Here is a 26621-nt window from a genome sequence, read left to right as displayed (position 1 = left end):
TGCAATTTTTCTTACTTCATTTAAGGTATATTTGGTTCACTGTAATGGAATAGAGCTGTAATCAGTAATTCCATTGTTTGGTTGAATGGAATGGATGTTGTAATAGTATAAGGTAAAAAGATTAAATGACCAAAGTACCCTTAGCAGAACTTTTTTAGGTAGATGATTATTGTTATGGTTATTAAATTTTAATAAAATTATGGTGAAATATATTTTAATAAAATAAAAATAAATAATTTAATCATATTTTAATATAATTTAATAAAATAATATATAATTAATAACATTCTTAATATAATTATTATTATATGAATTAAAAAATTATAATATATAATATTATAAAAATAATATATAACCTACTTTATTATTTTTAAACTGCAATACATATTTAATGTGCTAAAATATCATTAGTGAAACAAATAATTTAATTATTCTACAATAAAAAACAAAATATTAGAAGTAATAAATAGTTTGAGAATTATATTTCACATCCAAACATAGTATTCATATATTAACAAAAAGTTACATGATTTCATTAGCTTATGTGTCATAATAGAGGTGTTCATGGGTCTTCAATCACATATCTCGTACAAGCATTCATAAAACCCTATTGGCATACCAATTGTATCTTAATTTACTAGGTTCATACGAGCATCTTTTACACATATAAGTATCACATATCCTTAGAATTATCCGTTTTACATGTTGTACCCTGTACATATCACATATTTCATATATACTCCTGTAATAAATTAAACTTTCACATTTGAATCCTATACCAATACGAAATAACCAAATTTCTCATAACATTTCAATTTGGTCCATTTCTAGCCTTTCATGCCAATACATACATACATACATACATACATACATATATACATACACACACACACACATACATACATACAAAAGAAATCAAAAACAAAATGTGAAAAGAATGGATATTTCGGGGACTAATATGCAACTTTATCTTTTTTCTCTATTAGCTCCACTTGGATTCAAATATTGATCTATACAATTATTTTATACAACCAGTCAATACCAAACATTTTCATATTATGACATGATATAAATGAACCTATATGAACTCATTTTTTGATGTCCCTATTTCACATTTAATTCAATTTAGTCCTTGAACTCGGAATAGTCATAACTTTCGATTCCTAGCTTCATATTAAATTATGATTTCTATATTCTCATTAGGGACCTTATACTTTCTATTTATAACATAATTTTATGACAAGTTTCACATTTATTCAATTTGGTCTCTAATGTAGCAAAGTTAACAATTACGCTAAATTAACCTTACAATGTAGTCCTTTTCACAATCTAAACTTAAGATCTATCAATTTCAAGCCTAATTCTTCAAGGGATCAACAATGAAAACTTTAAAAAAATTTAACAGTTTTAGAAATTGGTATATGGACTAGCTAAATCAACCTTCCATGATCTCAAATCTATAAAAATTATAAGAAAATGACTTGAAATTACCTTAAAATTTATGACCGAATGCTTTTGGGACTGAAAACCTTTCTCCTTAGGTTTCAATGGCTTTGGACGGTTGAAAAGGTGGTAAAGATGAAAAGCTTCCACTATTCTAACCTTTTATACCTTGATTAATGTTTAATTAACTTAGATTAATTAATTTAACATAAGTTAATTAACATAATTAAATCTTTTAATTATCAATAGTGGAAGACGTCATCATCAATCACTAACTCCTACTGAAAAATGGTTTATTTACCATTTTGAATCTTTGGTTAATTGTAATTTAAGGCTTTAAGCCTTTGACCAATTAAAAATCGATAGCGATTGGATTTTATAGTTTAGTTCCTACGCTTTAATTAACTATTAATTCGACAAAATTTCTTATCCAAAATTTGATGTAACAATATATTATTTAATATTTATGGACCCGATTTGCGAAAATAGGGTTCTGAAACCACAATTTCTGGTACTACTAAAAATCAGATTGTTATAATACGCGTACGTGATCTAAGTTTAAAATGTTGTTTTTATTCAATAATAATAGCACTTTAATTTTATGGCATATATTTTATTTTTTAAACATATTTATATTATTTTACAAATCTCATTTAAATAATTTAAATTTTTTCTTGAAAAGGGATAATTTCTCATACATTTTGATTTATTAAATAATTAACATGTTAAATATTATGTATCATAAATTAATTATACTAATTTTAAATAAATTGCATAATATTTATTAATAATTTATACTTGGTCAATGATCAATTGGTAATCACAAGAAGTATATGTTTAATGTTAGATAAGGAATAACCCAACAAATATAGAATACGTGAATAATTAGATACAATTGCATAGGGTATTTATTTTTCTTGTTAATAGTAATTGTATTGTGAAATACTTTCTTAGACTAACACATCGGGTACAATAATTTGATTTTAAGTTTTGTTAGTTGTTTATATAATTGTTTTCTCAAGTATTATTGATAGTCTTATAATAATTGATCTTTTTTAAAAAATTTAAAATTATGTAGTTATGTATGATAGTGAGAATTATAATGTAATTATACTTTGTCAGCTACACATGTCTATAAAATTATAATTTCTTGTAATTACAAGAAAATTTAATTATTGTTGAGGTGATCGACTCTTTAGTGAGAAATCTTCAAAGTGCCGTCCGTTGGGCAGTCAATATGGTCCCAAACAATTATAGGTATTGTTCCGAGAATCGGGTTTTGTCTCTCGACTCCGTGGAGAGCGTGTCAGTTGGTGAAGAGAGTATGTACCTAAAGAACGCGTATATAATCAATCGATGAAGTCGTGTGTGATGTTTATCGAATCACCAACCAATATATAACTAGTCTTTATAAGGAGACATGGTACCACTTGTCTAGATTAATCAAAATTATGATTATTGGGAGTAGTATCAATTGTTGGACTAATTATACTTCAAAAACTTCTCCAACAATTATTATAGTAACAATTATTCTATAACGTGGTTTTCAAATGAAAAGCAAAGATCGTAAGCACACTTCGTTTTCAACTCCAATTCATTGAGATAGGATTGGGGTATATAAAAGCAGTCCTATATATTTATTTAAAGAAAATCCTTTTAGCTTTTGCCTTTGGATTTTGACAGTTCATCGGACGGCCACGCTTCTTTGCCTAAACAATCAAGCCAATCAGTGCCTGTGGGTTTGTAAACGTGTAGTTTTAGTGAATCAATTATAATTTTTTGATTAAATAAATAAAAAAATGTTTTGAGATAATGTTTAAAAATCATCATCAGAAGAGCCAATGAGATTCTCTCAATGTTAATGATAAGATGGAAAGCTTAGGAGCTTTGAGAAGTTCCACTCTTTTACACATTTATTTGTCGGCATTTTATTCAACTATATCAGCAGGATTGTTTTTTACATTAAAAAAAAAGAAAACATCAACCCAAATTCTAAAAATGCTATATATTAGGCAAGAAGAGACAGATTAGCCCTCAATATAGTTGTCAGCGTCCCCACGCCACTATACCAAAATGTCACCTATTTTACTGTTAATAATTAAACACTAATAAATGTGGACCACATCCTGTATCTCTAAAAACAGATATAGCATGCTATATTTAGATATACTTAACATTCTTCTTCTTCTTCATTTGTTTAAAATATATGATTGTGTTTGGTGATTTCGAAATTGAATAAATTTAAAGAAATTAGAATAATTTAATTTCTATTAATTTTGAAAGTGAATAATTAAGGAAAACGATTTAATCTTTTTTCAATTATATAAATTCAGTCTCAATATTTATATATTTGTATCAATAGCATCGGATAAATTTGTTACATTACGACTAAACAAAATACATAAATCTTAAAGACTAAATTTATTATTATACCAATTAAAATCAAATGTAATTAATAAAAAATATTATCATTATAATTAATTATCCTAAATTTAAAAAAATAATTTATTCAATTAATAAAGAAAAAGACTTGCAATTATATAAATTATAACACAAATAGTAAAAAAAAAAAGGCAATCAAATCATTATTGGGAACTTAGGAGTTTGGGAATCTGACCCAATTCCATAATCTGCTGACATGTTTGCATTTACCCCACTGAGATTTTGACACGTGGGATGTAAAATTTTACAGTCAAAGACAGTGGTAATAAATAGTGCGGTCCACCCACCACCCAAAATCATATTCTCTAATGTTTAAATTGCAGAAGAAAAGACACATGGAATGCTGAGAAAAAGATTGGACACAAGTAATCACATCTTAACTGCCACTTGTCACTGTGTAGCTATAGATACGATGAAGAGAAAGGAAAGGAAAAGGACCTCACCGCAAATGTATATCATAATCATCATTTTTTATAAATATCTTTTTCTTATCCAACCAAATGCAAATGGATATCTGAATTTAGTTTCAATATTCACTATTTAATATTTGAGAGTTTTTTTTTTAATTTAATACTTGAATTTATTTCAATATTATTTTGATACTTAAATATTTTTTAATTTGATACTTAAGTTTAATTTCAATACTAGAGTTTTTTTATCCTAATTAATTATTTAAGTTTTTTATTAGATTACATGTGTTAAACATTCATTGAATTGCATAATATCGTTTGGTCTAAGAATCAGATTAAACATTGAAACTAAACTTAAATATCGAATTGAGACAAATAAATTTATGTATCAAATTGAATATTAGAATCATTTTCAGCAACTAAATGGTAATTAACCCTTTAATAATGGGATACTTACTATATGAAAGTTTATTTGACTTAAATTGCAAATTGAAAATTCCAGCCGAAAACTGTTAAGCTAAGAGTGGGAATATTGTACCAAAACAAGAGAAAGACACTTCCTTTTATAACTGCTGAGAATCTCATCTAATCTTCTAATATTAAAAATTAGGTTTAGTTAAGCTCGAAGACATTAAAGACTAAAGTGAAGTGAATAGATTGATGATATAAAGTAACCATAGTTAAGGGCTAATAGAGTCCTGAAAACCCGGAACATTAACCATAGTTTGTTTCCAGGGTTAGGGTGGGGGGTTGCTATTTAAGTATAGAGGGATGGTAACATGGGCACAGCCGTTACCTGACTTCCAAGACCAAACCCAAATCTCCTTTCTTCATGTTTCGTTGATCCCACGAAAAGAAAAATCTTGTGTAGTTCTTGTTCTGGGTATTTTCTGCAGAGCCAAGTTGACCCCTTTTTCTTTTTTGTGTGTAAGTTTCTTATCTTAAAACAAACTCAAATCTTTAACCTCTGGATTTGGAAGGTCTTGAAAGAAATGTTTGGTTTATATGTAATGAAATGTTAGATCTCTATTATCTTGTTTCCAAATTGGAAATTTGGTATCTTTTTCCTTCCCCTTATTTTGTTATTACTTTGGTTATGTGCTCTGACCATGTTTATTACCATACTAGATCTTGATATGGAAAAGCTTAAGATAAGTGTTTTTAGCATTGATCTTAGCTAAGATATTAGCTCTGCAGAGTTTTGAATGATCTAAATTCTCCTTTGAAATCTCAGATGATGATTTGCCTTTTTTAGTTTATGGAGTATAGTTGAACCAAACCCTTTGTTTAGGCCATGATAAGTTTGATGATCTGCTTTTACTTTTCATTGATTTCTTTTCTTTATATGGTATTCTAATGGATGTTTTATGTTTTTCCAGGTCTTACACATTATATGATCATTTGTTCTGCTAAAACTTAGATTCATATACAAGAAATGGGTCTCTCAAGTCTGCCATCTCCGTCAGAAGGAATGCTTTGTATACTGTTGGTAAACACAGCTTTATCCATATCTGTAATTAAAGGCATACTTCGATCCATCCTTCACGTTGTCGGTATCCATCTCTCGTCGCTATCACCATCCCCAGATTCCATCGAAAATGAATCATTTGATTTCCAGTTCAGTACATCTGAATTTTACATTGAGGAGTTCCGGAGTAGGACGCCGGCAATTCAATTTGACACTTTATGCAGTTGCAAGCGAGCCGAGAATGACTGTCCGGTCTGCCTGTCTGAGTTTGAGCCTAAATCGGAGATTAACCGATTGTCTTGCGGCCATCTCTTTCACAAGGTGTGCTTGGAAAAATGGTTGAATTATTTGAAAGTTACTTGCCCTCTTTGCAGGACTCCTCTGCTGCCGGAAGAAGAGAGTTGCTGCTTGGGGTGAGAACATTAAGAAGCATGATGAGTATGAGGAAATTTGAATGTACAGCGTGTTTATGGTATATGGGTATATAAATTAAATGTGATGAGCATTGGCTTAGTGCTAAGCTACCCGCAAGTTTTAACTTGATGTGGTGATGTGCTAATGAATGTACATGTTCTCGAGGTTTCTAATGTTATATGCGAATCTCATTCTGTCTTTTCCATTCTAAGATTGGGTATATTCACTATTTGGAAGATCATAACCTCATATTCAAATATCAGCGTTGGACACTTAGGTTAAAGAGATTGAAGGGTAGTTTCCTGACAGGATATTGCCTTGTGATGCGATAGCTGTTCTAGTGTGTTTGTTGATGTCAGGTTTCTGATGTTCTATCTGGGAGCATGTTTCACTCATTTGTCAACATACGATATTCATGTGAATACTGTTTTGTTGAAACACTACGGTAGCAGTCAGCTAGCCCTGATCAAAAGAAAGATCACGTTTTTCTAAAATTCTGTTGCCTGTTTTAGTATTCTTGCTGTTTCTATCATTTTCTTTGCTTCCAAACAAGTCATTTCATTCATAAATCGTAGACTCTAGCAGAAAATGAAGGTAATCAAAGGTAGCAAAACCAAAAAAGGAATTGACATTCATAGGGTCTAACTTGATGTATAACAATATCAGCCATACACCTCTCTGGCCGTAGGAGAGAAGTTTGAAGTATAAACCATGATTTTCTCTCTGTCTATCAATATATTGCTTATCGAACATTTTAATTTTGAACTTACATGCCACCACCTGCAGTTTGACATGAAGGTCATGTGTTTAATTTTAAGACTAAAATTGTACGAGACCTATTCGAGAATTACGAGTTGAATAGATTTGGATCAATATTTGGTCGACTTTGGGATTTTACTTATTATATTTTATGAATCTATTTTAATTATTATCTACCAATCATGTGATTTTATTAATATTACAATGGTAATATAACTTACATTTAATTAATGGTCTTATATTAGGGATGTGTACTTTGAACGAATTTTATTTGAACGAATTTTTATTAGAGTAAACTATTAAAATAGTCATTTTTGTTTATCTTGGTTACATTTAGTCACTTATGTTTGAAATGCTATGTTTTAGTCACGTTAACATGTTGTAATATTGTAGTCACTGAACAATTAATTACCACCGTTAATGGTGTAACGGTATCAACAAAAATTTATGTTAAATTATATAATTGGTCTTCATATTTTTTAGTTTTGAGCAATTTAATTTTTTCTTTTTATGTTTTTTAACTTTCCTCTTTTTCCCTTTATTTTTCATTCTCCATTTGCTTCTCCCTTTATTTTCCTCCCTTCTTTATCTCTTTTAACATAGTTTTTTTATTTATTTATGTTTTCCATTTGTTAAAACTTATATATATATATATAAAAAGGAAAAACTGAAAGCTGAAACAAAAATAAAACTTGTTTTACATATTCTCACCCCACAGTTACAAACTCTTATCAACCTTAAACCCTAAACTTAGTCTACAAGCTTGCCTCACTTGAAGACCTTGCCAATCATGACTTATGGCAGTCCACCCTCAACAAATTTTCCGGGCCCATTCCCCTAACCTCCTAACCAACCCCGAGAACCACCTTATCTATCTTACTTACAACATTTTCGCCCTTTCGAAACTACGTTGTTTCACGAATTCTTCAAATGAGCTCTACACTCTCAATGACTAAAATGACCACTGTACGAAATTTACATCAACTTTACCGAAACCAGTTTGGTTCCATGCTCTCTTTCTCTCTTTGGTTTATCCATGCTCGGCTTCCAATCAAGCTTGCTTGGGAATATCCAAAAAAATTTAAATCAACTTTTTTATCTTTCAGAAAATAAAAGAAAAGGAAAGAAATAATCTATGCGATTTTGTAAAAGTTTAGAAACGGAAAAAAATTGTTTTGAATATAAAGAATTCAATTTATGTTTAGATTTGATTAAGGATATAGTTTTTTTTTATATTGATTAGTTAGATCCAATTTTAGTTTCAAGGTTATATTCAAATCAAGATTTGATTAAGAATAATTAATTTTTATTTTTGAGTGAAATTCAATTTAGGAATCATGTGAAAGAAATAAAGACTTGGTTTATTTAATGGGCAAAGCTTATGTTTCTACATTGAAGAATATGAGAAGAGAGAAAAACAAAAGGGAAGAAGAAAAAGAAAAAGAAAAAGAAATTGTTCAAAAAAATAGAAATATAGAGACGAGTTTTAACAAATGAAAAACACAGAAAAACTACATTACAAGAAATGGAGAAGGGAAGAAAACAGAGGGAGAATGAGAAGAGAACGGAAAAAAAAGAAAAAAAAGGAAAGTTTTAAGAATATAAAATAAAAAAATTAAATTGCTCAAAATGAAAAAAATTGTGGACCAATTGTATAATTTAGCCTAAATTTTTTTTTGAACTGATGGTTTAACATGCTACATCAGTTTATTACAACAGGATAGCGTAAGTGACTAAAACGTAACATTTCAAACATAAGTGACTAAAATGTAACCTTAGACAAACAAAAGTGACTATTTTAATAGTTTGCCCTTTTTTATTATTTTTAATTGAAATAAGGTTGAATTCTAGACATGCAACACGTGTTTAGTTTAAAATTTTGTAATTAATTTTGTAATTTATTATTCGTTAAATGTAATTAAAATATATTAACTTATTTAACAATTTAAATATAATAACAACAAAATTTCAAATATTATATTAAAATATTGATATTTTGTAGATTAATAAATTTTTTAATAATAAAAATTCAAATCATAATTAAAACATAAAATTAATATTTTTATTTTCTTAATAGTCAATAAATAGACTATAATGATTTTTAAATAACATCTAATTAACTTTTAGCAAAAGAAAATAATATAAGTAAAAAATCTGTTTAAAGGAACTTTTTCTAATTGATTGTAATTGTAAAAACTTTTTTAGGTGAACTTTTACTTCAATTATAATTATTTTAATTAAAAATTTTAAGTAATATTTGTAAATTAAATTATAATTATTTCTAAACGTGTAATTATTACAAATTTTATTAAATTATAATTATTTTTAAATGTATAATTATCACAATATCTATTTTACATCAATTTTTTTAATTAATAATAATTCTACACATAATATTATAATTATTTTTAAAAATTCATTTAGTAATATGTTAAAAAATAAAAGGTATTCTTGTTGGATCAACTTTTTTTTCAAACTCATGCTTATATATATTATAGATATTAGGATGAATTAAAATTTTATTTTTTTAAAAATTATTTTAGTTATCATTCTCCAATCACCAAGTAATTTTAAAGTTAATCAAATTATTCGAATTAAGTTATCATTCTTCAATCTCCAAATTGAGTTTTTAAATTCAAATAAACCGAGTATTAAATTACCCCATTTTTTGCCCCATCAATTCTTCTCTTCAAAATATATATATATTTTTACTTTTTCTCTCTTTTTACCCCAAAAATTAAATCCCCACAAATTTTTTATCCCCCTTACCTCCAAAAATTTATACTTTCCCTCCCCTTTTACTTTCAAAAATCATAATCCCCCAATAATATTTTATTTCTTCCCCTTTATCCCTAAAAATCAAAATGCTCTTATTCTTTTTTAACCGGATGCTTTTTATGATTATTTTTAAAAAACTTTAAAGAAAAATATTTTTTAAAAATATTGCATAAAAATAAAAAACACTAAAATAATTTTTTAATTTAATTTGACCAAATATATTCGATTCGATTCAATTCGAATTCCATCTCACTCGACTCGATTTGAGAAAATTTTAAATCGAGTTAAGATGATAAAATAAGATTCATAAACTCGATTAACTTAAAAAAATTTCATTCGATTGATTCTATCGAACACTCACCTTTACATAAAACCGTGGTTCAATATACCGATAAAGAACAAAATCACCAACAAAAGTTTTTCACGTATCAGAACACAAACTTCCCAAGAAAAAACACAACGGAATGCTTAAGAATTAAAAAATAATTTTGGCTCTTTTTCTTTTCCTTTTGGTTTTTTTTCAACAAGACGTGGGGAGGGGGGCTTTTGTAGCAAAGGGACTAGCCCTTTTAACCCCACGAATTGTATAGTAGTTACTTTTCATTTTTTAAAATTTAATTTCAAATGTCAAATGCGATAGATCATTAATAACATATTGAATTAAAACTTCATGAAACAATCAAAGGTCATAAGGGTACCATATTAGAAGAAAATATCAAAACTTTTGTTAACCATATTAGTCGTTTCATGAATGAAACACATGCTAAAGTATAACTTTCCCTCTTCTTGGAGCCTATGTTTGTTATTGAGATTTCAATACTGTACAGATGATAATTTAGATACACTATACATCTAACTTTAATGAATATATCAGCAAGACTCACGCCTAGCTATTAAAGACTAAAGAAAAGTGAATTGTGGGATCTATTATTCATTTTTTGTCATAATTTCATCACTATATGAGCTCATCTTGATCTATTGTTAAGGCGATTCTGTTTAAGCCTAAGCTCTCTTCAAAACTCCCAGTTTTGAAATGCTTAAAACTAATAGTATCTCTACATGACGCTAAGCCATAAAGGTGATTGCTTATGTGAGAAGACCAAACATTTGTCCAACATACCTTTAATCATATATATGTACTTAACATATATATAGACACTCAACAAAAGTACTAAGCTTCAGTAGGCATTAATAATAAATTTCATTCATATAAATTTCTAACGTACATCAATAGTTAATAAACTGCTCATAAGTCTCAATGCAATTAGTACATCAAATTTTATGCAATCTTAGAGATCTAGCATGTTTAGTAAAAACATTTCTCCCAATTGGTTTCATAAAAGGGTTTGCAACCATCTTTGTGTAGATATGTACTGTATGTTGACTTCTCTTTGTGCAACATGTTTAGTACAAAATTGTACTTTATGTTTATGTGCTTAGTTCTTGAATGATATTTAAGATCTTTTGTAACAATTTGTTTTTTAGAGGTGTCGGAAATAGTGATTTCAGGATCACAATTTCGATGAGAGAGTTCATAGATATATTTAATTAATATTTATGAGTTAAATATATTATAATATTGAACCGTGATTTAATAGATTTTATTAATTGATCAGTTAATCAAGGTACAAATGGTACGTACTGAAAGTCAAGTGTTTTTGGAAAATGAGGTATCGAGACCTCGTTTCTATAAATTGAACCTGTGAATATTTTTATTAAATATTTACAGAGCTATTATATAGGTGAATAGAAGTTTGGTCCAAAAATTTTAGTGTCTGGATGGTTAATTAACAGAAAAGGACTAAATCGTAAAAATCATAAAAATTAATCGCTATTGATTTTTTATTAGCTAAAATGCATGATTAATGATTGTTCAAGGGTTTAAGTGACAATTAACCCCTATTTGAGTGTAATGGCAGTTAATGCTTACTTTTATTTATGTTAAAATATTAATCAATAAAGTTTTATATTATTTATGTTAAAATATTAATCAATAAAGTAATAAAACATAAAAAAATGTATAATATTTTCATTTCGTATTTTTCCATTGAAAAACCACCATGGATAAGTGAAAGAGAAGCTTCAAACATTCTTAGCCTTTTGGATCTTCGCACGGTAAGCTAAACCAAGTCGGTTTTTCATAATTTTTATGTTTTTGAGATCGTTGCAATTAGGTCTAGTTAACCTGTATTTCCGTTTCAAAACTATTAAAGATTTTAAAACTTGTCATTGATGAATTATAGATGTTTTTGATAGAAAATGGTAGATTTAGAAGCTATGAAATGTTTAAGGATAATTTGATAAAGTAAATTTTATTAATTTTAGATATAAGGACTAAATTGTGAATATATCAAAAGTAACATTAAATTTCTATAAATTTGGATTTTTGAGGGTTTTAGAAGGACATAATTTAAATTTGAATGAAAAATAAAACTCAATTGTGAAAGTTATACTTGTTTCAATTTTAAGGGCTAAATTGAATAAAATGTAAAAGTTTAGGGAAATTATGTAAAATGAAATCAAAAGATTATAGACATGAATTTGAGTGTTATCATGAGATTGATATTGATATTTTGAATCTTAACAATTATATAGATCAAGTTGTTAATTTAAGTGAAAAAGGGAAAACTATCGAATAGTCCCTAGTATCTAAAGCGTTACTGATTTATCAGGTAAGTTCATATAGTGTAATTTAAATTGCTTATGCTAATGTGTTATATTTGATTTGTTAATATTGATTGTAGGTGAATTGGAATTGTGTTATAATGTGAGATAAATCTTGTTGAAATTAGTAAAAGTCTCGTATGCGATGTTATGAGTTCTTGCCTAGGTTCCAAGTTCTTGCATCTGTTGTAGGCTCAAGAATACATGTATAGGGTCTGAGCTCCAGCAAGTGTTGCAGACTCGAGAATACGGGTTGATCTGTCGTAATTCAGAGTAGCATATTAAACTAATTTTTGCACTTTAGAAGCTTGAAAACAAGTATTATCATTAGGTTTTAACTAGATTTTTGTAAGTTTTCTTAAAGTCAATAAAATGTGCAGATTGAGTCTTTTATTAATATTAGGGGATGAATGAGGCCTAAGTTTGAGCTAATGAACTCTATAAGTGTGCAGGAAACCATTAGAAGGCATGCTAAACTGATACTGGTCACTATGTTGCAACACGGAGGGTTCGATGTCACAACATAGGGAGCAGAATGGAGAAATTCTCAGGCTGCCTTCGACGTTGCGACATAGCTGAAGAGTGTCACGACATAGCCCTGAAGAAAATTTGAAAAGAAGTCTGCTAACTCCTATGTCGCGGCACAAGTCCTGATGTGTCGCGACATTGACTTTGGAAGAAAACTAACATGAGCCAGGGGGCATTTTGGTTTGCAAAATCAAACTTAAAGGTTGGGAACGTCAGCTAACCTAGTTAAGGATGGCTACCACCTGAAATCTATAAATAGGCTTATTTGTCACACATTATGGACACCAATTGCTTAGCTTAGAATTTCTCTTTTAATTTTAGTTTAATTTCTCTTTTATTAGGTTTTAGATTTACTTTCAGTTTGTTCTTTGTTTTATCTCGAGAGATCTGATTTGTGGAGATAATAAAACTTTATGGATTCGCATTCATTCTTAATACAAATCAGACTTTTTCTTAAACTCTATACTTTTGATTCGTTTATCATGTTTACTCTTTATATTAATTCTATATTATTTATGAAAACCATGAGGAACTAATCCTTCTATGGGAGATTAGCGAGTGGGGGTATGATCTATTAACTGTTTTATAGGGTTACTCAATGGATCAACTATTTGAGAGAGGAAGAACCTAAACCCTAGGACTGACAACCGTAGGAAGTCATTAAGGTGGGAATTAACTCAAAATTGATATGGCCCATCTGTGAACACCTTCACCCAAGTCGGTTTGGACTGTGAGGTCAGAAGATATGTAGTCATTACCGACTAGTTATTTTAGTGAAAGATTGGAATATCCTGTTGGATAACGACTAGCTAATTAACGAGGAAACCGAAGTAACAGTTGATGAAGATTACCAAAACGAGCTAATCACCCATAACCAAATTTGATTAATTCCACTTTTCAATCTCTTGATAGTTATTTCTTTCTTTATTATATTTTATTAGTATAAAAATCTTAAAAACTCCTTTTATTTATATTAGCATAATATAACCTATTTCAAGTAATAATTAGATCTTTTGGTGTTTAGGTTAAAATTGGTCTAGCACTAGCCTCCATTGGGTACGATCCTCGAAGTACTCACTTACACCTTTGTAACTATATTACAACTAAACCTGTATATTTGCGGATACTGCCTCATTTATATATCTTTTACTATAGTATTCACACTCTGGATGTTAGTACGTCCGAAAACGATTACAAGTTTAGATTCTAAGCTCCTGTATGTGTTGCGAACTCGAGAATACATGAATATTAAGCCCTATCTAAGCTATTTATCGTGTAGGTTCAACCATAACGGGTAACCATACGCTATTATTTTCACCTGTGTATAGAGTTCTTTTACAAAGTTTAATTAGATAGAATTATGAAATGAAAATGTGATGACATGCCATTGGATGTTGGCAAAAAAAAAAAAAGTTTATGACATGGTTAGTTAATATAAGTTTATTACGATGGATATGTGAACTATTGTGATTATGTTTATGGTTTGTGCTCAAAACCTTATATATTTAATGAGTGTTTATGATAAGAGTATATTATGCAAATTGAATAGTTCATGTGAGCAAGATAATAAATTAGAAAATGAAATCATGACATATATTGGGTTGAGTTTGGTAATTCACCATTTGAAGTTATATATATTTATATGGATTTGGCTTAAACCTCATGCAGTTGATGTTGTTTTGAATGCTATGATAGCAGAGGTTGTTTCACATTGAACCGTGTTTTCAATGCCAATGTAGGTAGAGTATACGAACTATAAGAGGCTTATTTGAATTGAGCTTGTATTGGCGAGTTGTTACAAGCACCACCATTTTTATTTGGGAGGATAAATGGATTCATTTTGGGGGTCTTTGTACTGTTCAAACACAATGGGTTAATGATTTTCAATAGGTTACTAACCTGAAGGTAGAGCATAAATGGGTTTGGAATGAAGAACTTATTAGGGTAGTGTTTTCACCTAATAAGGTTAACTGTATATTGAGTATTTTGTTGCTAACCTTCTTTGCAAGATGAGATTCCTTAGCCTCAACCTATTTAATCAACATAGCATTCTCATCCTTCAACTGCTTATTTTCCTATAATAATTGAGAATTAATTTCACACATTTTCCCTCATTTTCCCAACATCTTCTTGTAGGTATTCAAGAATTCATCTGAACCAGTATATGAATCACTAACAAAATCACCATCATCAATAGTACTGGAAACAAAAGCAACAAAATTGTAATAGTACTCCTCTAATTCAGATACATTAATGAGCCCTTATCACTCCAAAGATACACAAAGTGACTTTTTATTCTTCATCAGAGTGTTACACGCTTAGACTAGATATGACCATATCATTGGCACTCAAAGCACTATACTTCTTTTTTCTTATCTTTCTCAGATTTTGCCTTGAACACAATTCCTTTTGACTTAATTTTGGGAACATAACATTGGCTTCAAACTTTTTTTATTCTCCTTGGCTAGTTCTTGAATGCTTTGTTGAAGTTTTATGTGAGTGAGACAATCTATTCTTGGAGTTTATCAATTTCAGCGTTTTGGGAAGTTGGTGTTGAATCTGGTGCCCTAAGTGTACAATTTTTGTCAATATACACTTGTAATTTTTTTGAACAGATTGGTTAATAAAACAAATTCATTGATTACAATTAATATACTTTGTATTATTGTCCTCACATGGCTTTTGCATGCAAAGTAAAATGGAAGTAAATGTTCATTGATTGTCTAATGTTTACTAATACTAAGCAATATTACGTGGTCGGATCGTAATACGAAAAGACAACTTGTATTAGTAGACGAACTTAAACATGTCTTTAGTTTTTGTGTGTGAATGTGTAATGCAAATGTGCAAGTATACATATCGAATCAAGTAATAAAGTGATGAGTGAATATCGTCTCCATAGGGATTAGAATTGATTAAAAATGGTTATGCTATTACTATGAAATTGACTAATTAAACTATGGAAAAGAAACAGATGAAAAATTGATGAAGAGAATTAATGACTAGATTAATAAAATCAATTATGAATAAAAAATGCTAGAGCAATTGAAATGCTGTGGCAATTCTCAAAGAATAAATGGGGAGGATTTGTACTGTTGAATGATAAATGTTGGAATTACTTAGGTTTTATCTTTATATCATAATAATGCCATGGAAAAATCTTGATTGTTCTACTGCTCAGGGCTTCACTACTGCAGTTTGCTTTTTTCAAGAGCCAAACTTTGAGCTATCATTTTGATTTTTTGTATGTCTACAGAACTCAAGCATGATACCCAGACCGTTCTTCCTATCCTTGTAAAGATCACAACTTCTATGTCTAGAGTGCTGCGAATATTCTTTCAAATACTCGTATGTAACAACCGATAATAATCTGATCTATTTAACCTTTTCAGAATTAAATTAGATCTAACAACATACCATATAATCATCTATGTCTAGAGCTTGCTTGTATGCATGCATTTAAAATAATCACAAATGGAATGAAACAATAATATACTCAAAATCAGACCATGGGCATTAAATATAGTAAAAATTCACCCAAATAATTCCAACCCAATAAGATTTAGCTCATAGACTGGACATTCAAATCCAAAACAAAACCATTCATCATCATCATTCAAGCTTACGAATCACAAAGTTCAAATCAGAAAATAAAGGCAGAACCGTAGGAAGCTACTCCAACTTTCACTTTAATACTGAAATTTGATGTAAAATCCAGGGCAGATTTCTCTTCCCCTTCCTTGCATTTGTGATTTTTCTCTTCTATAAGTTGCTACCCTCTCATCTCTTTTCTCTTAATTTTCCACGAGAATTTGATGTAGAGATGAAAATTGCTCTCCAATTCCTCTCTCTCTAAAAATCCCTCTCCCTTTTCTTTTCTCTTTCCTCCTTTATAGAGTAGGTCCCTCCCTCTCAGCACACACCTTTTGCTTCCTATTTTTCAGGGTGGTTTATCTGGTACAAGTATAGCTGGCTGATAGGGACATGCACTGAGTGCTGTGTCATCTTCCTAGAATTGTCATGGCATTCTTGTTGGCACTCTAACCAACATCTTCCTGGAATTACCATGGCATTTAAATTAAGTTTTAAATATAATTTTTTGTTATTAATAATAAAGTTATCATTAATAAGCAACTTTAAACATTTAGTTTCCATTTTTAATTTCTAATATCATGCTTTTATAAAAATAGATAATTCTGTTTTTTTTTTAAAATTACATATGAATAAATGAAAACATTTTTTATAAATATAATAATATTTATTTAGATATTAACAAAGTAATAATTTTTTTGGTAGAAAAATAACAGCATATAGCTAAACAATAACCAGTTACATCTTAATCTGGCATCAATTGAGTTAAATCAGCTAACAATAAACTTTTCACCGTATTTGGGGATCATCGTATACTTGCAAACTTGAAACTCCATAAGTATAACATTTAGTCATATGATCGACAACTTCATTATGAATTATTGGAATATGACGAATCCTTACTCTCCAACTCCATCTCAGAATTTGATGCAATAATTGTAACTCTACCAAATTGCTATTTTCTCCCCCATTAGCTAAAAGTAACTCCACCAATAATGCATTATCACATTCAACCCCTAACTGTTTAAAACCCTTCTTCCAAGCGATAAAAAGACTTTTTAAGATCGCCCTTGCTTCAACTTTGAATACAGAATCCTTGCCAAAAGCCATCAAGAAACAACACAACTAGTTAGCATTTGAATCTCTAAACACACCTCTAATGGATGAAGAAAGACTGGTGGCTGAGATTGTACCACCCGTATGAGATAGTTGACAAACACCTAGCAAGCTTAGAATTTGAAAGAAGCATTAGCGAATCCACCTTGTATGTGAAGAAAGAAAGAAAGAAAGAAAGAAAGAAAGAAAGAAAAGAGACCTCACTGATAGTGTCCTTGTATGTTGACGATCTACTAGTAATTGGAAGTTGGGGAAATCTGCTAACCGAGTTCAAGAAACAGATGTGAGATGAACTTGAAATGTCTAACCTTGGAGACATGATTTATTTTCTTAGTCTAGAAGTATTTCAGTTAGATCAATGTATCTTCATCAATCAAAAGAGCTTTGCTTTGAAGATCTTGAATATATTTTGTATGGAAAATTGCGAGTCAACAGAGACTTCCATTGCTCAAGGTGAAAAACTCTTAAGCCAAAGTGATTTTGAAAGAGTTGATGAAGGAAGTTACAGGAGCCTTACAGGATGTTTGCTTTATTTGAAAGCATTTAGCCCATATATTATATTTTCTTTTGAAGATATGAAGATCACTTCAGGGTACTTCTTCACTTTGGGATCAAGTGTATTCGGTTAGAGCTCAAGGAATCAAGAAACTATTGCAAGGTATTTTTTTTCCTTAAAACATACTAATTCCCATCATAGTAAAATAAATTTTTTTGTTAGAATAGTGTGCTTCTTAAGAAAAAAATGTTTCATTTTAGTAAAAATAAAGTAGTTAGACTAACTAATGATATTATAAAATTTGAGAGATCAAGTTATATAAAAATTTAAACTCAAATTGAATCTCAAGTTTAAGCATAATATAAGGATCAAAATTAAAATTTGATCATTATTATATATTTAAAAAACCAAAAAATGTGTTAAACACGTGTCAAATAAAAAATTCTCGTTGCATTCCAATTAAGAATAAAACACTTCATTAATTAGATTCTTAGAAATATTACAATTTATTATTTTTGAATGAAGAAATTGAGTTTAGTAACTAATTATTTGTAATAAAATCAAAGGGAATTTAAATAATGAATATTCTTTAGTTAGAATTGATTTGTAGCGATATAATATAATAAAACAAATAATCAAAATTATTATATATGAATTTCTGAAAAAAAATTGATGGTACCAAATATGTGATTTTAATTACAATATTTATTATAGATTAAGTATATATGGTCTTTGATCATATTAAGGTTCTGATTAGAGGTGATCAGGGGCCGGGCTGGACCCAGATAAAATTTTAGGCTCGTTTTCTAGGCCCGGGCCCAGCCCGTCCCAAAATATGGGCCTAAAAATTTGTCCAAGTCTAGCCCGGCCCAGCCCGACCCATATTAAATATAAATTAAATATATATATTTGATTAAAAATAAAAAAATATATTTTTGATTAAAAATTAAAAAATATATTTAATATATAATTCGGGCCTGGTCGGGCCTCCGGTAAATTTTTTTTGGCCCGAGCCTGACCCGTTTTCTAAACGGGCCTCATTTTTTGCTCAAACTCATATTTTGAGCCTATATTTTTACTCGAGCCTTCTCATTTTTCGGACAGACCGTCGTGCCGGGCCGGGTAGCCCAACCCATGATCACCTCTAGTTCTGATCTTTTTATAATGCTTAATTTGAGTTCTTTATATTTTTATTTGATATAATTTGTGTTGGGTATAGATTGTGCTTCTATTATGATTTTGTCATTTTGATCTTCTTATTCTATTAATGGGAAGTATTAGTTGATGATTAATTAATTGTGTTGATATGGCTAATGAAAGTCACCAGCTTCTACGTAGCAGTGTGGTAACATGGAAATAAAAATAATATTTTTACAAAAAGAAATTATTTTCTTAAAAAAATAATTAATATATATATATATAGAATGAATGGGGATAAAATTAAAAATATTAAAAATTCTAAATATATGTATTTCAAATCTGTAAAAACTAAAAATAAAAGATTCTTTTAGATTTGATTGAGAAATGAAAAACATTATCCAGTGTTTAATTATTAAAATAAAATGAAAAGGATGCGAATATAGACAATTTTCTTTTATTTAACTATTTTACTGAAAAATTAACTTAATTATAAGTTTTTTTAGTAAAACTTAATCATTATTATTGTAAATAAAAATTTGTTTAATGAAATAATTTAATTTGTTTTGGTGAATTATAATTTAGTAACGTTTTAAACCATATGGTTATATGAAATGATAAAACATGAGAAAAATAATTAAAGTAATATATAAAATACAATACCAAAAAATTAAGAACAATAAAAGAATACATGTAAAAATAATAATAATTTCACGAACTTTAGAATTTATATAGTAATATATATTGTTATTTCTGTATGTTGGTTTGATAGTTAGGGTGTTTATCGTCCCAGGTATGGTTTGGGTTCGAGTTGCACTATTTACGTTACTGTTAAGGCTTTACCTTCTTATTGCAATTCACCAAATAAAAAAAATTATTAATTTTATACTCATTCAAAATAAATTTAAACAACCATTTGTTCAGATTTATTTTATATGCACATTTTAATTATTATTATTATTTTTATAAGAAATTTTTTAATTTTAAATTGAAAGGAGTTTCTTGAGCCTTTAGACTACTAAAAAAAAAAGTTACTATTCGTGGAAAATAAGAAAATTTCATGGCGTTCCTTGTAATATAGATAAAAAAGATAACTATTTGAGTGGGTTATTCCTGAATCATGGATTATGAAGTTTGAAGTAAGACTGAAAGTGGAGGAAGAAAACGAAGAAGATGGCAAAGGCTACCCCTTATGACCTACAAACTGGAGCGTTTAGGCACGGCCATGGATCAGTTCTTGGAGAAGAAGAACCTGGCTTATGGCTGCCTGTCAGCAACCAAAGCACTGGAGCGATGAGACCACCATTAATTCTCCTTATTGTTAGTCCAAATATATGTAAATTTCACTCATTCACAAAGGAATATTAAAATCTATGCACATAAATTGAGTAGCTAGTAGGTTAAATTAATTAACTTCTACTAAATTGTCCTATATAATTGAAGGCTTGGTGAATTAGATTCTGATTGCTTTTTCTACTTATAAGACAATAGAAAATGGGACGATCACAATGACTTTTGCTATTTACTATTTACAGAAGCAATACCTATTTATTAATTATAGAAAGATTGTTTTACAAATAATGATTATAGATACATTAAATAAGGCTATAATGTTAGGTTTAGTAAGAATACTGATTTTCTACCGTTATATAATCTTAAACGGAAAACTAAGAAGTTGTGTTGAAACTTTAAAAATATTAGAGCATGTTGTTCCAGTACCCGAAGTTGGAAGTAATTTCCACTCATTCACAAAGGAATATTAGTATCTATCAACGTAAATTGACGGTAGATATTTTGAATTTTTGAAGACTTAGGGCTCCTTTGGATTGAGGCAGTGAGGCACGTTTTGAAGGAAAAGATGGTGCCAAACTCATTGCTGTGTTGTTTGGTTGAGGGTGTCAGTGCAGTGAGGTTTCTTTTCAACCACACTGATCAGCTGATTTTCAGCTGGAGCAAATAGCAGCAGTGGAGGCTAAACTGAGCAGTTGACATTGTAACAGACAAAAATAGCCTTACTTTTATTTATTATTTTACCATTTTATCCTTAAAAATTAAGTTAATTTCATTCCCAAAATGCAAAAAACCCTGCTCTTCAATTGACAGTAACAAAACTCCACCGTAACAGCAGAGCAGACTCTCAAAGAAGCTATATTTTTCTACTCATCCTATCAATCTTGTTCTCAACTTTGATCTGGTAAATGAAAACCCTTCTTTTTCTACTCTATATATGTGTTTGAATTGTATGAAAGTAGTTTCTGTTTTTCCTTTAAACACAAATCCATATGTTCTTTCTCCATTATTTTTTTACCTCTACTTGTCGTTGAAGAGATTGAACATAATTGATGATTTCATTCAGCATACCAGCTTTGTCTGTGATTTTGTTACATCCTGGTACTAAATCTTGCAGATACTTCATTCTTTCACTAATTTTCTCCCTTCTAACCTATATAAATCAACATAATTAAAACATTATTATCTAATGAAAGAGACCTGATAAAATAAAAAAAAACAAATCAGTAATAATACCATCCATATTCATGTCTCCAGCAATGCTGTATTCATGTCTCAAACCCTCAAAAATTAAAACTATCAAAAACAAAACAAAGTACAACTAAACAAACGAAACAACAAAAGCTTGTAGTAATATGAACAAGTTTAGCAGGTTTGCTATATGACTTCATGCCTAACACAAGTTCATCGTGAGGGGGTTAGTACCATATACCATATACCATATATCACAAGCATATATGATCTTATAATTCCTTCTTTTATCGAAGGGAATTTTTGGTACTTTGGGGAAGAAAGAAATCAAACAGTCATGGCCTGCATCACCTAATAAAAGGAATTTTATCCCATTCCTCTTAGCATCAATCCAACCTACTAGGTGCAAGAAGATATTATCATTAAAAAAATAAAATTTGCACATTCATAATTAACTTGAACAAATGACTAAACAACTATATATACAAATTCATTTTGGAATATTATCATTAAAAAAAAAATTTAATAAAAAAAGCTATGAAAGTTATTAAAAATAAAATTATTAATGGTTATTAATAATTTCTAAAATATATCAAAATATAAAAAAAATGCTAAAACTATCCCAAAACGATTTCAATCACATAGGTAGGTTACCAAATTCATCCATACCTGTTAAAAGATGACCTATGCTTTGTAAAATATAACAAAATTCTCTCATCACAAAATTACAGCAAAAATGTGGGCATATAACCAAGCAAATATGTATATCGGCAAAATTTTGCTATCTTTTGAGTCTTTTCACCATCCAACCATCCATTAACATGTTTCTTATTAAACTGGTGATAACAATTGATTAATACTTGAATTTTTTAGTTGGTTTCTTATTGAAAAAATACATATACACACATACATAAATGCAAATACCTTGGCATAATAGTCCTTCCAGACCCTACGAGCAATCTGATGACAACCCAAATCAAAGGCCTTGAATTTGATGATTCCTATGCTTAGTTCTTCCAATGTTGGGTACTGTGTTGGCTGATGCTGAACTAGTCTCTACAATTTTCAAATTCCAATACTCCTAAATACTTGTCAGAGATTAGTGTACAAGTATCCACCCGGTAGCACTATTAGATAATTTCAAACGCGAATTTATTTTTTTCTTTCTAGCCAAACTGCTTAAATCCTATGGAAAGATAACTGTTTGTAATTTGTGGAGAATATTTGTCATCTTTCCCCACAGGCAGGTAGAATATTATCTACGGCCTTTAACAAACAAATTTCACAACTACTTCCAAAATTGAGATTTTATATATAACAAACAGGAAGCAAGGATTTTTTTTCTTCCTTTTCCTGAAAGAAGTATCAATTCAAAAAGTAGGAGAAATGGATAACATAGAGACTGAACCCATTTAAATAAAACAGGAAATAGAATTTGAGATTTTATTAGAAAGAATGGATCTGGGTAAGAAAACACTTAAAAGACAACATATCTAAGTAGAACAAATCTGAGTCTAGGTAAAATAAACGACATATACACAGCAAAGTAGAAAATATGCTACAGAACATAACTAAGTGCAGGCTGATGTCAAAAGGTATTGACACATTGTACAAGCAGTATGTAAGTGATCATATATCCATGTTATCAAATATTTCACCATCTTCCTCGCAAGACAAGTAGTCAGCAGCAAAACGATCAACCACTAAGTTACTGCAAGAGACAATATATGGTAATGAGGCATAAAAATAATAATGGAAGCTTGTACATAACTATAAATATCACAGAACACAATTAGACCCACCTTAAGCAGCAAAAGCTTAAACTCACTACACGCTTTAGTTTCCTATTGTAGAAGAAGAAACTGAATAACCATCTGAAAATATAACTCCACAACAGTTACTGAACAATTATGGCCCACTGACTACTCACTAAAGTATTAATATAATACACACTTACATTGATCATTTCTCCAGAAAGGGATCTGCATCAGAGTCTGGATTATAACTATAATTTCGCACTCTGAGAGTTTCACAACCTGGATAACCGGGTATTTAAAATTACCAGCTGCTGAGACTTGCATTTAGTCATTTCGAACTTACACTCACCTAATCTAGAGCCTTATAAATTGTTTTGAGGAGTGAATTGCCCCCATATGCCTCGATCCATTCCTGTCAATGATGTAAAGCAGGAAACTTAAATGCCAGGCACAGTGACTTATTTAAGGATAAAACATACCAGAATTGAATGAAAACTAGTTATTGCTCTTCTCACATACTACAAACCACCATCAACAGCATCAACATCTTCCCCTAAATCCATCTCTTTCACCCCGAATGACATGAACACAACACACCATTGGCCCAAAGTTTCATGAGTCTGATTAACTCCCAAAAAAGCTGATGAACATGCAAATTTTAGACTAAAATCACTTAAGTTATATTCATAACCAGCATAAATACCACAAGAACAGGAGATAGGATAGTGCAACAAGAGTAACTGCAAGTTAATATTAGAGGAAATGCATATTCCTTCTCTCACAAATGTGCCCAATAATATTTTGATATCCAATGTCAAGAGAATAAATGAATACTTATGTCAATACCTTCGACGCTTCAAGCATGTTGGTATCAAAAATCTATTTAGAAGTATCCCAGCTTTCCTCTGTTAAGAACTAGTGTGCTTTAACTGCACTGGAACCACATCACCACATGCAATATCATAATATAAGATAACCATATATGACACACATGAATGTCAGTATAAAGCATTCAATAGAACAAATAAGACTTGAATCAGACACAATCAAACCCATACAAGACACACATGAAGCCACTGAAAGCATAAACACCATTCCCACCCCGAATTTTCAGCAGTTGGAGCATCCAATGAGGATACCAAACAAAAAATTTGCTGCAAACTCAGTAGCGTGAAGGTAGAACATAGAACCACTGGATTTGATACAATTTCAATATAACAATCCACCAATTTATCAACATATGAGGAATTGAATATAACCAATGCCTCATACTTTTTTTAGAAAAGCTAGGAAAGATCCGTGCCTACATATCTTTTTATAAAAAACTCCATTAATTAATCCAAAAAAATTTACATAAAAAATGAATATGATTAAATCTAACAAATTACAACAGAGATCAAAACATTTCACCAAATATTATTCACAAAAATATAACAGAAAAAGAAGAATAAATGAAAAACTGCCTTGCTCCTATATTAAAATCACATTGAATTTCAAATAATTAGAAAAAAAGTATCAGAAAAAAAGAGAGAGAATTAAACAAAGAAAGAAGCGAACTGAACTACATAATCTCCAAGGAAGCCATAATCGGTTAGTTTCAATCTTTGAAGCCTAATGGATTTATTTTGCCTACGCCAATATTACAAAGAACGAAAGAGCTTTTCTTTCTTTTTTTTCTCCCATCGGTGGCTCCGTCGAGTCAAATTCTTGTGAATTACACGTATTAATTTTATGCTTCTTTGAACATAAACATTTTATCTGTTTTATTATTATTCTTTTTCGGCATAATAACCTTTTTAGTCCTCCAACTTTAGAAGAAAATTTATTTGAGTATTTTAATTTATAGTTTTTGTCAAATCATTCTAAAATAGATGAAAAAAATTAGCATTTGTTAATTTTATTTGACAAAAACATGAAGAAATTGTATTGTAGATAGATTTTTAAGCAATAAACGTGAACCATTGGTTCTTGTAGATTTTTTCTTTAATTTTATTAGTTTGCCCTAGAGACTTAAGTCTGATATCTATATAAATATGTCTTGTGTCCAAGAGAATCAGAAATGGAGTAAATATGAGACTTGAAAATTATATTTTTGTTGCATTCATTTTCCCTTTTTCCATTAAGTTGAAGCTTCAATTAAGGTGCCAGTTTTTTTTGGGTGTGGCTAGATAAAGATTAGCATTGGGAGATGTCTAAAATAACTTATAGACTATATATGTTCTCTATGCTTCTTGGTGAATGCTAGCACATTGACTGAATTATATCAATGACAATAGATGGTAAAGACACGAAATTTTGTGGACGGAGATAGTAGCTTAGCAACAAAAGCTGTTTGGGATGATGAGCTGACGTTGATATTTTGTGAACTTTGTGTGAATGAAGTCAATGCTGGTAATAGACCGACAACTCATCTAAACTCAAAAGGATGGGAAAATATCATTGCTTTTTTTCAAGCAAAAACACAAAAAAATTATGGAAAACCTCAATTGAAAAATAAGCGGGATACATTAAAAAAGGAATTGAGGTTATGGAGGGAGTTGCTTAAGGAATTTACAGGTATTGGATGGTGTCCATCTAAAAAGACAGTCGATGCTACGAAAGAATGGTGGGCTGCAAAAATACAGGGTTAGTGTTAACTTTATCATTATTTTAATGCATAAAGTTTATTGAAATTAATAATTTACAATTATAAAAATCTTAGTATAACATTTAAATTTAACATGTTATGTAGGAAAATCCTGATTTTAAAGGATTTAAGAAGAAAGGAATTGAACCACGATTGAATGAGTTAATGTGGCAAATGTTTGGTGGCATTGTAGCCACTGGAGAGAACGCATGGGCACCTTCGTCTGGTGTTCTTCCAAGTGGGGTTCCTATAGGAGATGATGCACCTAATGAGGGATTTGGTGATTCAGATGAACATTGTAACGAGAATGAAGGTATTCCTCCTGATGAGGTACCATCAAACCCTTTTCATGAAATCCCTGATCGAAGAAAGCAAACACTTGGGGTTGTACATGGTAAAGGAAAAAAATCAAGTTCAAGTAGAAAATCATCAAGAAATACATTAACTACCCAGATTGAGAAATTGTGTGAGAGCATGTCTAGTCCAAGGAAGTCAGTGAATGAAATTATTT

At 29.7% G+C, this 26621-nt stretch overlaps 2 protein-coding genes across 22 annotated transcripts; one reads left to right on the top strand and one right to left on the bottom strand.

Annotated features, from left to right (window-relative positions):
* Positions 1-5062: 5062 nt before the first annotated feature.
* On the top strand, positions 5063-6388 carry LOC107954993 (probable E3 ubiquitin-protein ligase XERICO). The gene is made up of 2 exons (XM_016890687.1): positions 5063-5222; positions 5675-6388. The coding sequence occupies exon 2, from the start codon at positions 5731-5733 to the stop codon at positions 6178-6180; it is 450 nt and encodes a 149-aa protein (XP_016746176.1). The 5' UTR covers positions 5063-5222; positions 5675-5730; the 3' UTR covers positions 6181-6388.
* A 14857-nt stretch (positions 6389-21245) lies between these two features.
* On the bottom strand, positions 21246-25213 carry LOC107954991 (GTP-binding protein SAR1). 21 transcript variants are annotated; one of them, XR_005916360.1, is made up of 7 exons: positions 25047-25213; positions 24331-24418; positions 24000-24124; positions 23834-23896; positions 23685-23763; positions 23530-23601; positions 23145-23438 (listed from the first exon to the last, which is right to left on the bottom strand). XR_005916360.1 is itself a non-coding variant. In XM_041097830.1 (4 exons), the coding sequence occupies exons 2-4, from the start codon at positions 24346-24348 to the stop codon at positions 21543-21545; spliced, it is 297 nt and encodes a 98-aa protein (XP_040953764.1). In that variant the 5' UTR covers positions 24349-24418; positions 25047-25213; the 3' UTR covers positions 21246-21542. The 21 variants fall into 21 exon arrangements, 2 of the variants coding, with proteins under 2 accessions (XP_040953764.1, XP_040953765.1); XR_005916354.1 differs by having other exon boundaries at positions 24004-24124; XR_005916367.1 differs by having other exon boundaries at positions 23834-23920; positions 24331-24795; positions 25050-25213.
* Positions 25214-26621: the final 1408 nt, after the last annotated feature.

This window comes from Gossypium hirsutum, chromosome D07, assembly GCF_007990345.1.
Source record: "Gossypium hirsutum isolate 1008001.06 chromosome D07, Gossypium_hirsutum_v2.1, whole genome shotgun sequence".
NCBI classification, from domain to species: Eukaryota; Viridiplantae; Streptophyta; class Magnoliopsida; order Malvales; family Malvaceae; genus Gossypium; species Gossypium hirsutum.
Note: the sequence above shows the minus strand (reverse complement) of the source record. Positions and strands in the feature narration are given on the sequence as shown.